At 36.8% G+C, this 14533-nt stretch overlaps 2 protein-coding genes and 1 non-coding gene across 3 annotated transcripts; all 3 read left to right on the forward strand.

The window, feature by feature from the left end:
- The first annotated feature begins 2227 nt into the window (after positions 1-2227).
- Positions 2228-5513, forward strand: LOC103134863 (syntaxin-11-like). The gene is made up of 2 exons (XM_007547344.2): positions 2228-2668; positions 3617-5513. Exon 2 carries the CDS (start codon positions 3713-3715, stop codon positions 4607-4609), a length of 897 nt encoding a protein of 298 aa, XP_007547406.1. The 5' UTR covers positions 2228-2668; positions 3617-3712; the 3' UTR covers positions 4610-5513.
- Positions 5514-6720: 1207 nt separating this feature from the next.
- Positions 6721-9960, forward strand: LOC103134872 (syntaxin-11-like). The gene is made up of 2 exons (XM_007547356.2): positions 6721-7056; positions 8699-9960. Exon 2 carries the CDS (start codon positions 8704-8706, stop codon positions 9604-9606), a length of 903 nt encoding a protein of 300 aa, XP_007547418.1. The 5' UTR covers positions 6721-7056; positions 8699-8703; the 3' UTR covers positions 9607-9960.
- Positions 9961-12846: 2886 nt separating this feature from the next.
- Positions 12847-12929, forward strand: trnal-uaa (transfer RNA leucine (anticodon UAA)). The gene has a single exon. It is a non-coding gene; the product is annotated as a tRNA-Leu (tRNA).
- Positions 12930-14533: the final 1604 nt, after the last annotated feature.

A 14533-nucleotide genomic window follows, 5' to 3' on the forward strand; every position in this document is an offset into this window, starting at 1 on the left:
TTTGGTTTATTTAGAAAATCCGAGGGTATAGTGAACGCATCACAAAATCAGCAAACACTCTAGTGCAGGTAAAGTTAAATCAGGGAGCAAGAAGCACATACACTCGTGATTAAAATCTTAAGATCTGGTAAGAAATTGCATGTGTTTTGTGCTGGTGAATCATAACCAGGCTCCAAGAAGAACTTCAAAATGTAAAAGAAACAGTAACATGAAACAGGATATATTAAATCAAATATAGAAGACAAATGACTGAAAACTGCATTTGAAATCAAACAGGGATAAATCAGCTAATTAAAAGTTTGCATTTTTATGTAATTTTTATGTAATGGGGACGTGTAAGACAGATATTTTCAACTTATTGACAGACAGTGAGGCTTGTGGGACAAACAAATCAAGTAGCGGACCATAAATGACCTGTGCTGAGTAGAGGAAACTGACGTCTTGAAAATTCAGTTTTTATTTTTACAGAATAATGGAGCTTCAGGTTGTGCAGGCACGTCAAGCCCTGCCTTGATGTGATAAAATTTTGGGCCAGGTTTTGTTCTTAAGTAAGGGCCCTTGTCCGTGCGCTGATAACATTGTTGTTCAGCCCATCAGATCCATGACCTTGTCTAGAAGAAGAGTAGCTTTCTCTTATATTATCATAAATTTGACCTAATCTAAGTCTTATTGAAACATTTGGAGTTAGATGGCAATTGGAGTTTCCATTCATCCATCTATAGATTTTAGTCTATTTTAGAATGCAATTTCAACTGTCAGGGTCTTCAGAGACTGGCACCACAGGATTTTACAGATAAAATTAAGAGGGGCAGATACCATTTTGGTTGCATGCAGCCCCAAAGCCATGGCACACAATAAAATTATGTGCAAAAAAGCATTCATGCAGAATTTATCTTTTATAAACAACTTGATTGTCAAAGTCTTTATCCCCCATTGTTGCAGGAGAACATCTGATATGATCATATGACTGGTGTGTAACTCAGACCTTAGTAACCTTTTGCACTGTAATTGATGTTTAAATACTTCACATGCTACTGATTTCTCTCCAGTCTAAGGAAAATAGTGGTTAGGCTTGATTTTTCAAACATTATGCAATATTTGAAATATTTCAAAATAATCCTCATGCCAACAAAGACTTTGATTTATCTTCTGCCAATATTAGTCTTGTTTTTCCCTTGGTTTGAAGTTTCTTTTTTGTCTAGTTCATCTTTGTTAACTATTTACCTCCCCTCAATCTGCCTGTTTACTTTCTTCCAGAGCTGTTCCTAATCCCCCAATTAACTCACCTGCATTCTGTGTCTCTATGGAATAACAGGAGATAAAAAGAAAATGTTTTCTTGTTGTCCTACTGTGAAAAGTATTCTTTCACCTTATAAAATAACCTTAACAATAGAATTTGAGCATAACATTTGAAACCAGTGCTAGAAATAAAAATAAAAAAATTTCTGGCTGCTGGTTACCAAACATGACTTATGACCAGTATGCCTGTCCAAGAGTGCTGGAACTCAAACACACAACAATTTTTGCTTCATATTTGTTTATATAGAAACTAGACCTTCAACCCAAATAATGTATCTCTGAGACAATCCTGTACGAATTTTATTAAAGTTTGCCTTTTCAAGTTTTTAATAGAAAAGGCAAATAAATCTGCAAATCATCAGCAAAATGATTTTGATTCCAAAATACAATGAAAACAGGATGGAGACTAAAGACAGAGCTGTGAGACGCACCATAACTAAGAGGTGACATTCAATTAATCAATAATACCAATATGGATTATTAAAGTTCCTATTTGACAGATAGGAATGAACCATTCCAGTGCATGCCCTTGATCCTAACAAATACCTTCAGACAAGTAGAAAATACATAATAGTATTCCCTTGTTTTGTGTCCCCAATTTAAATACAAAAAAAGTATTTGAAGAGATTTAGTTTTTGTTGTGAGACATTGTTTTCACAACTGATTTAATTACACTGCAGAATGTTAATTTATGATTTTAAAAGTCTACATAATGTGTGAACAAATCCACATACAGTCGAATTCACTTTTTTTTTAGTCACTGTATTTCTATTTGTTGTTTGAGCATGCGCGTAAGAGAAGCTGGTTCTACCTGTCTGTTGGTTTTAATTTGTCTCACTGTCAGACATAGGCCCACACACAAAGAAAGCACCTTTAAAAATAATTTGGGCGTGGATGGGAAAATCTTTTTCGGTTGCCTATTTCAGTCCAGGTTCTCGTCTATTTCAATTCCTGAATGCCACAAATTAAAAGTAACAAACTGCGCACAAATCTGAAATGTTGAAGGAGAACATTTTTTAAAAAGTTTCTTACAGTCTCCGTACATTTATGGTAGAGGCGTAATGGCTCTCCCAGCTCAATCACACCTTTTGCGAACATAATCACTTCAGACTAAACCGACCGGACCTCATTCTTCATGTCACATCTTTTCTGGTACGTGACGTGGCGCAATCCATCGCCCTAACGAAGCCACGGAACAATTCCAGCTTTAAGGCTCCAAAGATAGCTCCATTACGCATGTGGAGCGCTTTGTTTTTTTCTGCTCACTCTGAGCGCTCGGCCCCAGACCCGGAGATGCTGCTGAGGCGCTTCACTCAGCCAACACCAGAGGACAAGATTTGATTTCTACGCACAACAGTTAAGGCAACAGGTAAGGCTCTTGCTTTTAATCAAGTCACCTCTGCATGAGATTAGGAGGACATTTTTTTCACCTCCTTTTTCAGGAAATTGTGAATGGAGATGAAAAGATTACGAGATGTAAGTGTGCGTTGCGGTCCATTCTCGATCTTAATCAATATAGCCATATTCATACAAATATATTTTAGGCATGAAACGGATTTTTTATTTTTTATTTTTTGGACAAAATATTTAGAATTTCCTAATTATTTTAACAAAATATGCAGATTTTGATTAATTCTGTACCACGAAGTTTCAGGAAATATATTGCCTGATGGTCTACTAAAATTTATGTTAAGAAGATTCTCCTTCTTGAGAGAGAAAACATGATAATCACCTAAAATTTTGTTAAAATAAAATGAACACAATTATTAATTATTTTGATATCTATTTTACACATAAATAAATTGAACACCTTCATTACACCAGAATCCACTGGATTTTTATTTTTATTTTTTTATTTTATTTTTTTTGCTAGGATTGTTCTGAATGAAAAAAAAATAGCTTACTTCACAGTTATGTCTTCTCGGTTGGAAGCAGAGGCAATACTAGATGCCATGTAGAAGAATTTTATCTGATTTAAAAGATAATTTGATGCCCCACTTGTGTTCAAGATAAAAACTAATGCTTGGACAAAGACGTCATACATCACAAGTTGTGAGAACTAGTTTGGTCACTAGTTACGCCTTTGCCTGTTCTTTGAAGAACCTGTTAAGCCAGTGATGGGCGTTGGGTGGGTTGACTCTGAAGGAAGAAGGAACACAAAAAGGACTTTTAGACACCCAGTTAAAAAAATACACATTACTGTAAATTTACTGGATTTTCCAGTAATGTAAAATATAGATTTTCTTTACAGATTCGAGAATTACAGAAATCATTGTTAAACTGTAAATCTAAAGTTTGTGTTTCTGTCTTATGCCAGGTGAGTCATCTCTATTAATGTGCATAGGAGAGACAACATTCAGAGAAGGACGATCCTCTTGAAATCTCAAGGCTTCCCCTGAAATCCAGCGTAAACATGAGGGACAGACTAAGTCAACTGCAGGAAATGCCCACCGCCAGTGACGAGTCGGTGGACTATCAAGAGTCCACCTTTTCTGACTCCTTCAGTAATGTCGACCTGGAAGACGAGCTGCCTCACCAGGCGATAGTGTTTGACAACAGCCCTGCTCTCAATGATGTCTTTTCTCAATCCCAGGACATACATAGAGAGATACAGCTTATCCGACTTGAGGTTAAAAGGCTCCGTGAGCAGAACTCTCGCATTCTCCAGGGCAACACTAACATGAGCACAATTAAGAAAGACTCCAATGCTATAGGAGCCGACATAAAGAAGAGGGCTGAGGGTATTCTAAATTACCTGCACAAAATGGATGGAACAGCTCACAAGTTAGAGGAAGAGCATGGTGAAAATTCTGCAATCACACGCATCGCCAGAACCCAGTACGCTTGCCTCAGCAATGGCTTTCGAGACGCAATGTTTGACTATAACGAGGCCGAGATGGCCCATCGAGAGAACTGCAAAGCCCAGATCATGAGGCAGATGGAGATAGTGGGGCGCGATGTATCAGGCGAAGATGTGGAGGAGATGATCGAGACGGGCCAGTGGAACATCTTTAGTGACAATGTTGTGAGCGAAGGCAAAACGGCCCGATCGGCTCTGTTCCAGATTGAGAAGCGCCATCAAGAGCTCGTAGATCTGGAGAACCGAATCAAGGGAATCCATGAGATATTCCTGGACATTGCCCTGCTGGTGGAGGAGCAGGGCCCAATGGTGGACTATATCCAAACAAATGTTCAAAAAACCGATGCAGGCCTACAAGACGCCATTGTCAAGCTTAATCTAGCTAAAAAGCATAGCAACAATAACCCGTTTAAGAAGATGTTTTGCAGTTGCTTCCCATGCTTCAAGTAAAGACCAGAATCACATTCAATGCAATATCTTTGTTCAATACATTCCAGTTATTATTGCAAAGCAATACATGTCACTGTTGTTGAAAGACAACAACTTTAAGGAGTTCAATGAAGGTCTGAAGGTAGAGCAATTAGCACAGTCATTTAGACTGACATATAATATATATATACTCATGTAAAACTTGTTTCAAATTAAATTAACAAGTATCTCAATTCCTGCAATGGACTGGTGAATTGCTCAGGATGCCCAATGGCTGCCATGACCCTGAGAGTGAGAGTGATTTATATATATATATATATATATAGACACTTTATATAGAAAGTGTCTGCATGGTTCTCAATTCATTATTTTATTAATGGGGTGTGACAAAAATTGTTTTAAATTATTGTTGATGTAGTTATTGCCATTGAGACTTTACTGGTCCCAAACTTTACTGGAACAAATTAGGTAGAATGAAGTGCCATTGTGTTTAGAAGCAAAATATGTTTAAAGGATGTTGACAGAAGTGTAAACAAGACTGCCTCTAAAGTTTGTGCAATTCAGCCGTCCTTGATTCATTTTAGATTGTTAATTTTAAGTCAATATTCATTATAAACAACAATGTGTAATTGGTGAGATTTGACATCTTTTGGCTGCAACAGAGAATAAATGTTTATGGTACAATCATATTGTTTAACGACATTTTTTTTTATTACTTTTTTGTATATTTACTCCTTTCTTACCTTTTTTCATAATGTGGTTTCTTGTATAGAGTATTAATGTATCAAAGCTACCAAACCATTTCATGTAGCTTTAGAGATGCCTACAAATCTGAACGTTATCCCTGCATAACAAACATTGCGTCTAACAAAGACCTTGCAGAAGGATTTTATCATGACATTACTTTTAGCTAAAATAATTTTTTATCCCATTATGTCTGAGATTGCTGTGATGCTGATGTTCTTCATGTGATAAATATTTATAAATAACATGTGCCAAATGATGCACTTTCCTGTACCTCAGGAAAACATCTTGTGTCTCTCTGAAGGGACTTCTTTTGGGCTGGGTTAAGGAGATGTTAAGCCGAGAATCCCTGTCCACTGAGCTGTGGAATGGAAAGGTCCGAACTGAAGGTTCAGGAAACTGGATAATTTTAGAAATAGGCCAGAGATATCCAAAGTAAGTCAGTCCTTTAAATTTGAAATATTTCCTTCACTTGATGCAATGTGGAGGAGCTAATTCTGTCATAATGTGTTGTTGGTTGATTGTTGATTCAAATGCAGAACAGTAGAGAGTTGGAACAAATGATGAAAAGGTATTTAATGAAAAACATGAGCAACAAAAAACATACAAAAAATCCACAGGGAGCAGAGCAGAATGCAAATAAAATCAGAAGAAACAATAATTAGATAGCACAAGGCAATATGAGAGATACAGAGAGGAAATGGAAGTAACAGTAGGAACCAGCAAGGAGTGACTGAGAAAGAGGTGTAAATACTGGGAGGTTGAATGCTGAACAAGGACCTGAGCTGATGAGCTAACAGGCTGCAAGTGTGAGAGGAAAAAGCAGTAGGCAGCCTGAAGAGAAAAAGAGAAAGAGCAAGTGACACATTGGGGATTAGGAAATAATTCTAACAAATAACTAGATATACAAAATATAATAAAACCTAGAGTAACAAAGGAAAGGACTAGACACAAGAAATAATCTTATCTACAATCACCAAAAAGGAACTGATGAAAAAATAGAAACAAGGCAGAATTAATAGAAAATAGTAAGAAACACAAATAACAACAAAGCCCAAAACAAACTCAAACAACCCAAGATCCTGACAAATTTAGCCATTTGATTTAGATCTGTTATAGCAGGAAACATGCAGGTCACCTGCCATTGAGGAGTGACAGTGGACACCCACGACATGACTTTTTTTTCTCCTTTCTCTTTTCTTAGAGTTCTTAATTCTTCCAGCGCTTTCACCACATCAGTAATATATACTAATACAACTCATTTCAGATTATTTACATAACAGCAATACACAACAAATGTCGTCTCAAGGCACTTTACAGATAAAAAGTCAATTCAGTTCAATCATATAGAGGGATTCTTAACTCAACATGCCTAAACTATGCAGGCTGTTTTTCCAGTTCAAAGGGAAACTCTTTAGAGTTTTGAGAAGAAAAATTACCGGCAGATGTTCCAAATGGATTCTTTGATAGGACTGACTCTTTATTGAGTCTCATAATGGCTATGCTAATGCCAGAAGCTTGGTCTTTGAGGAAGTTATGGTGTTTTAGTGGGAAGGCCTTGGTATGTCACCTGTGCAGGGGTGGCAGGCGGCTGCACACTGAGCAGACAGCTGACTTCCTTCTCGTCAGAGTGAAAAAATGCCACAAGCTCTTCGGATGAAACAAACAAGATAAGCTGAAAAGGGTTTTACTTGCTTTTTGGATACTGTGAGACTCCAAAAACGGTAAGTTGTTTTAATTTTTTAGTTGAACAATTTCAGATTTGTTTTCTCAGTTAAATTGAAGCCACCTGTTGATATGAGGGTAGCTGTTTAGGGCAACTTAATTAATGCTCAGCAGCTTGGTGCCAACACTGTTTTGGTGTCGATAATAAGAATGCGCTTGAGATTTTCAGCAAATATGTCAAATATTCCACATTTTTAACCAACGGTGGTGAAAGTAATTTTCGAGAGCTCTTAATTTTGAGACTGCATTCAGCAAAACTCCAAAAACAAGATTATATTTTGAGTCAAATGAGACCACCAAAGTATTTGTAAATCAAGCCACACTTGCATAAGATATTTGTAACACACCTTCATTCATTGTCATTACCTCTGTTTTCAGTAAATTATCTTCCTTGTTCCTGGTTTAAAAAAAGACATTCCTTTGAGCCAGTCATCTGTGACTGCTTTCAATGTAACAGATAAAATGTCACTGTAATGCAAAATACAAACTTGCTAAGAGGCAGACATTTTTTTGTGTGGATGTCTAAAAACATTTAGAAAGCTGCACATCAGATACAGATAAAGTGTACACACCCCTGTTCAAAATGTTATGTTTTAGAGAGGGACAAAAGTATGCTGTGGTTAATTTCAAAACAATTTCAACTTTTAATATTTGATTTTCTATGACTGAACTGAAAAGGAAGGAAATGTCCTCTAAAAATGATCAAACAGCTGCAACAATTTGGTTACCTAACTGTGAACATTCATTCTTCCAACTTATCCAAGTATTTATCTCAGACAAGAATGGGGTGAAAGACAGAATATATCACAAATAACTATGAACATCCATTAACTTATCTGCTGACCATTCTCCTGCTTCACTTTGAGCATTTAGGCTTCTTATTGGAGTCTTATCAGCCTGTTTGAAAATTTAAAAAGTTCTCCAAATCTGTAAGGCTGAGAGGATATCTCTTGTCCACCACCTACCTGCACAGAGATCTGCAGGTGACTGTAGATCTCTGTGATTTAGTCTCTTATTAGGACATTTCAAAGGTTTATTAGTCTTTAAATCCCACTTCATCTTCAGCTTTCTTGTATAGAACTAAAGGGTGTTGGTCAAAAACTATTATTTAGAACTATTTATCATTTCTTCCACCTTCACAAAAAGCAACAAAATAAATCCAGTTCATCTTGAAGAAAAGCAACCCCATCATGTGCCACAGCCAATATCTATAGTAGACATGCTGTTTGAGCATTGACTTTTGGAAATGTGACCCATAAGGTTCATTGTTGGTTTCATCAGACCATAAGCTAGTCTTGCATTAAATTTGGGAGAAAACATGCATTTTTTTGTCACATGTATAACACAAGCTGTTCTTTATAGACCTTCCTCCAGCTATAATATAGTCTAATTTTGCCTCACCAGCACCAGCAAGGAGTGACTGAGAACCTACTGGGCATCTTATTGGGGAGTCTGATGCTTAGCTAATAGTTCTTTTCTTTTTTTTTTAACACAATCTCAAATTAAAATGTTGAACTATCCTGAGGATGTCCAAAATTAATTTTACATAAGCCTCAGTTTACAATTGTTTTTGGTCTGACAATATATTTCATCCACCATTTTAGATCCAATAACCAACATTTTCTTCATGTGGGTTCTTAGGCAAAATGCGGGACATGCTGGTGAGACTCCAGACCATCAGCAAAGAGCAGGAGGACTATGAGCCGGAGCTTACTGGACCTGAATACGACGTAGACAAGAGGACTCTGACTCAAGATGCTGTCATTTTTGATTACTCTACAGAAATGGATGATATCCTGCAGGAGTCGCATTCCATACGCAAAGATATGTCCATGCTTAGTTTGGAGATTCAGCGCCTGAGGATCCACAATGAGCGTTATGGCACAACTGTGGGACGTCTCACTTTTCTGAAAAGGGACTCTGACTCCATTGCGAGAGGAATCCATCATCGAGCAGAGTCTCTGTATAACCAAATACAGAACCTGGGTAAAGAGTGCAGCAGGCTGGAGGAGAAAAATGGTCCCAACGCTGCAGTTACTCGCATTGCCCGTACCCAGTATGAAACGCTCATCTGTTCCTTCCGTGAAGCCATGAGTGACTACCATCAGATTGAGGAGAAACAGAGAGGCGCATGCAGGACAAGGCTACAGAGACAAGCTTCCATAATGGGGGCAGAAATGAGCGAGGAAGATCTGAATGACTTGGTGGACAAAGGTGGTGAGGGCTGGACCGAGCTGTCCCAGAACCTTTGCCAGGATGGTAGCCGTTCATGCCGTTCAGCCATGGATGATATCAAAGGCAGACATAAAGAGCTGATGGACCTGGAGGCCAGACTGAAGGAGGTCCACGAACTGTTCCTCGACATGGCCATGCTCGTAGAAGAACAGGGTTTACTTGTTGATAATATCCAACTTAATGTGTGCAATACGGAGGAATATATTGAAGATGTAAATTGTAAATTAGCCAGGGCCAAAGTTTACAAGAAGAAGAACCCTTGTTTGCAATGTTGTCCCTGGCTACCATGCTGGAAACAAAGTGGAGCATTCTAAGACTTCAGTCAATAATGTGCAATTTATCGAACAATCAAGTTTATGAGACAGATGTTTTAACCGCATAAAAAGAGATGGGATCAGTATGAAGTATAGCTTGCAATCATTTTAATTAATGGGAACTGCAATCTTTACAGATACTCAGATACTCAAATTTTTGGAATTACTTCAGTATGTGCAGCTTGATATTTAATGCTTATTAGTATAGTAAAATTTCTCTATGATCACATGAATTCATCAGTGGAGGTGTGTTTGTGACATCAGATGAGTTGAGATTTTAAATGGAGAATGTTTCAGTTTGGAATAATTTTGTTTAAAGATGTTTGGATTAAAATGAATTCCTGCTGCAGTCAATTGTTTCTGAGTGACCCACATTTTGGCTACACAAACAGACCTGGATCACGTAGGGAAGCAGCTCACATGTTTGGAAATGAGTAAGAATTGGATTCACGAGAAGAAGAGGGTTCATAATTTACACAAGACGGTGAATTACAGACTTCCCAGTGTCCATGTGCAATTCTAAGACGGACATGGTTGGAGTTTTTATAATAGGAACTTAGGAGATACTTTGTTTTTCTAAGTTATATTTTATTCTTTTTAAAGTCTATTACTTTATTGAACCCATTGATTTTCTTTTTTTAAAGGAAACTTTCAGTGTTTATGTTGGAGCACAAAAATCATACATAAGAATCCTGAAACGATAGATACATGCTGTTGTAGCTGAAAAGTGATAAACGGGAGCAGTTAGGAACTTTAGATGATTGAGCAAAAGTAGTTTTCAGCAATGAAGTCTGCATTTGTCAATGAGAAAATGCAGTTACATTTGTCTAATAGCTTCACAATATAGCAGTTAAAGACTCCATGAATAAAACGAGCACATTTTCACAATCACTAACAGCATATCAGGTCACGGACCGGGGTAGAAATCACTAAAAGCCTTGCAATAACTGCACCAGCACTTTTAGATGCTTCCACATTCTATCAACCCAATCAGTTTTGATGATGGAGCATTTTTTGAGGATAATAATCAGTTTTGGTACTGAAGCAAAAAGCATTAGATTGTTTCTTTGGGAAAGTAAAATTAACCCAATGACATAGCAAGGAAGTAGTTTGTATTTCAATCTAACCATACAGCTATAGCAGTAATTGAAAAAGAAACGATCCTCCCTGCAAAGCTGATCATCAACCACTGATAATGTTTTTCTTAATGAAATCGATGCCTCACAGAACTCAAGCTGTCCTAAATAAATAAATTAAAAAAAAAATAAAGGAACAATAAAGTACTAATTGTGTTTTTCATTCATTGTTCTTAAACTGTCATGGTCCCTTGAGATTAATTACAAAAACCTAATTTAAACTTCTTGAAATTATATTAAGCAGTGTCACAATGTTCAGCAGTAAACACTATTTGGCAGTGGCTTGTTTTGTTGGCTGAAGTAAAGCAACTAACATGACATTCTCCAAGAGTGATTCACTTACTACATTTGCCAGGGCATTCATGTCCCGATAGCAGGTGTGTCCCAGGTTACTTTAAGAACAACCAGTTACGAGAATTGGCCACCTTTAGTGGTTGACTTGTGAGCACTACAAATGACTTTAAGAAGGTATTGTCTTTGAAGCTGAAAGAGTTTCTTAAGAGAAAAAGATAATACTGTATTTAAATTGTAATATTGTTAACAATATTACAATTTAAATACAGTATTATCTTTTTTGGGTCAAACCCTCAACCCAACCCAGTTGGGTTAAAAGAACCCAGCGTTGGGTCGGTCCATATTTGACCCAGCGCTGGGTTACGTATTGGGTTATTTTTAACCCAGCAGTTTTTACTGTGTTCTTATACATTTTAAAATAAAATCAGATTTATTTCTGAAATTGGCTCCTAGCTTGTAGAACTATTACAGGATGATTTTGCTTGATACTAATCATTGGATCATTGATGGCTTTTCTTTTCTAGAACCTGACGCATGTATAATCCACGTGTGTGAAGACTTTTCTAGAAGTAGAGGCCGGCCAAGCTTTTCTAGAATTGAAGGCTTGTATAACTCATTGTGTGATGTCTTTTGTAAAAGTAGTGGCACACAAGCACATAGCGATGACGACAATATAAAAGGTAAGCTTGCTAATTATAGGCAGTAGCTTCTCGCAAATAGTCTTTTGTTCAGGCTCTCTTGAAACAACTTCTGTGCCTCCCAGTTGACTCTTCATCAAATTTTACACGGTCTATGAACTATTTCAAGAGTATTCAGGTATTATAGTCGGTTTAATTCTTTGTGTTCTGTTTAAAAATGAATCTGTTTTACTACTTTATTCACTTTTTTCATTTGGCTTATGCATTGAAATCTGATCACTGTACAGGTCACTCTATGTGCCTGATCTGTAGTACTACTCTTTAGTACTACAGATTTAGTACTGTGCAAATTACATGATTTCTAATTGTAGCTAAGCTTTTTTTTTTAATGATTCATAATTTTTTTTTTTAGATATACAGGGGTGAAGGGTATGAGCTATTTTCTTTACGGAACAGAGTGGACGAAATGACTGACAACGTGTGGGTAGGAGTAGCCAGAGTTTTTTTTTTCCACACTTCAAAACTTGATGTGGGACGTCATTTTTAAAAGCGGAGCATTGACATATAAGATGCGAGCACAGAAGGCTGGAACAGGCGAACCAGGTCTAGAATCTTCGAGAGTGAGAATATTAACAACTTGTAACTTTCGTGAATCTCAAACTCCATTTTGCGCCTCCGTCTTGTTTGCTTTGCGATTTTACGTGGTTTATAACTGAAATTGTACACTGTTTATATTAAACGAAGCAAAATTATGGCTGGTGTTCGCTCGTCAAAGTACCGGGTTGAAACTTTTGCTTTCAGTTAACACCATGCTAACGTCATTAGCAGCGTTTTTTCGTAGAATGTCAGCAATTGCCAGCAATGCGTGTATTATTTGAACATGACGAAATTATTTTGAATTTTGAAGCATTTCATTGTATCCCACTATTGTAATGAACGAGACAGCCTGCCAATGTACGTGTTGAGGTGTTGTCGTTGTAGGTGCTGACTGCATAGCACTCAGATTAGCTTTCTGCTAGTACCCCGCGAAATAGAGGCATTGTCGTGATGCATTATGTGTATGTTGATAATATGAAAACACAAACCACAAAATAAATAATCGAAAAAAAAAAGTTGAAAACACTGACAGTTTTTCTTTTATGAAACCCTCGTTTCGGGATCAATGTGAGCGTACCAGGATGGCCGAGTGGTTAAGGCGTTGGACTTAAGATCCAATGGACATATGTCCGCGTGGGTTCGAACCCCACTCCTGGTAGTATGTATTTTGTTGACGATTCAAAAAAAGTTCCATTTGGCGTTTTTTAGAAGCAAACACATTTCTTACGCATATTTGAACGACAACGTTTGTCCTCAGTCTGTGGATAACCTTGAACGCGGGGCACAGCAGAAGGAGAAAGGGAAAAAGGCACATCTTTTTTTAAATGGATTATAAGTCTTTATTTTTGTCTTAAGCAAATACCCGCATGAAAAATTAAAAGTAATTGTTTAATTTTACTAGGTAAATCAACAGAAAACGGAAATCATACTTTTTAAAATGATTTTTATTACTATATTACAACATTTGTGAGTTTGATGGAATGCAACATAATAGCAAAATTTATTATTTTCAATTATACATCCAATGTAATATGCATGGATGTCCCTTCACCTCGCTTTTGTGCATTTTGTGTTTTCAAAGTATTAACCTACGTATTCTTTTTAATCCTTATGTTTTAGGTAGTGCGCCATTTAGACAGAAGAGGGCGCTCTAAGACCCTGTTGTAGTTTGAGGGCTGGACCTGCTGGAGTCCTACACTCATATACATGCTCCTGTAATTAGACTGGCAATGGCGGGGCAAATTTGGGAAATAGTGATGGATGAACAACAGGAAGGTTTTACTTACAAATAGCTGCTGCACAACACTCACCTTAGCTCAAGAGTCATTCATACAAAGAGGGGTTTATTGACTAATATCACACAGTGACCACAAACATCACATCTAAATATTAATAGATTATTTGGAAATATGTCTTCAAACTCGTCAGTGAGTATTCACACTTGTGTGTCTTTGCATTCCTTGCTGAGAAAATATCTTGTCACTTGACAGGTTTTGGGGGTTCACAAGTGTGCTTATTTGTGAATCTGAGCTTCTGCTTTGAGCTGAGTGATGGATCAACCACAAAAGAGCCATGACAACTAAGAAGAGGAAGAGGGAGGGAGAATAATCAACATCTCTGCTCATAAATTTCTTCCACACTTTATTATTTGCTCCACAGGTATTCCACTGGATGATGTGTTCTCCTAAACCTAACACAGGACTAGTAATGAGGTTCTATGTCTTTAAAACATTATTTTTTGCAATTCTATAAATGTATAGGAAAATGTTCTTATTTCCTAGTTTATTGTCTGCTGTCCAGATGTTTTGCTTAACACCTAAATTTAAATTGAATCTAATTTTGAGTAAAGCTGGTGAATTACATTTTAATAGTATTTGTATTGAAATGCTTTAGAATGCATTAAAAACATTATTTTAAAATGATCAAAAATTACAATAAGTTATTTGGTTAAAAAATGTGTTAAACCTTTTATGTGTAATTTTCCACCTATTATCCACTTTATGGTTGGATAACACATGGATATCCAGCATTTCCAGGAGTTATGAGCTGTTGGCCCAAACAAAGAAATAAGCAATCAGTGGTAGAATGCTGTTAGTCTTCCCAGGAATCACAATTTTGAAGGACTTTTTTTTTTTTGCACCCTATTTCTACTTTTTTAGGTTTCTCTGTCAAGGGAAACTTTATATACTCAGCTTTAAAAGTCACCATCCACATAAAAAAAAAATACAGTAATTTAGAAGAAATTGTTTTCAGTTTATTATT

This window comes from Poecilia formosa, unplaced genomic scaffold (genome assembly GCF_000485575.1).
Source record: "Poecilia formosa unplaced genomic scaffold, Poecilia_formosa-5.1.2 Scaffold1, whole genome shotgun sequence".
NCBI classification, from domain to species: Eukaryota; Metazoa; Chordata; class Actinopteri; order Cyprinodontiformes; family Poeciliidae; genus Poecilia; species Poecilia formosa.

Bases quoted from the DNA above. Each gene is read 5' to 3' on its own strand.
- LOC103134863 (XM_007547344.2), top strand. From the start codon at position 3,713: ATGAGGGACAGACTAAGTCAACTGCAGGAAATGCCCACCGCCAGTGAC.
- LOC103134872 (XM_007547356.2), top strand. From the start codon at position 8,704: ATGCGGGACATGCTGGTGAGACTCCAGACCATCAGCAAAGAGCAGGAG.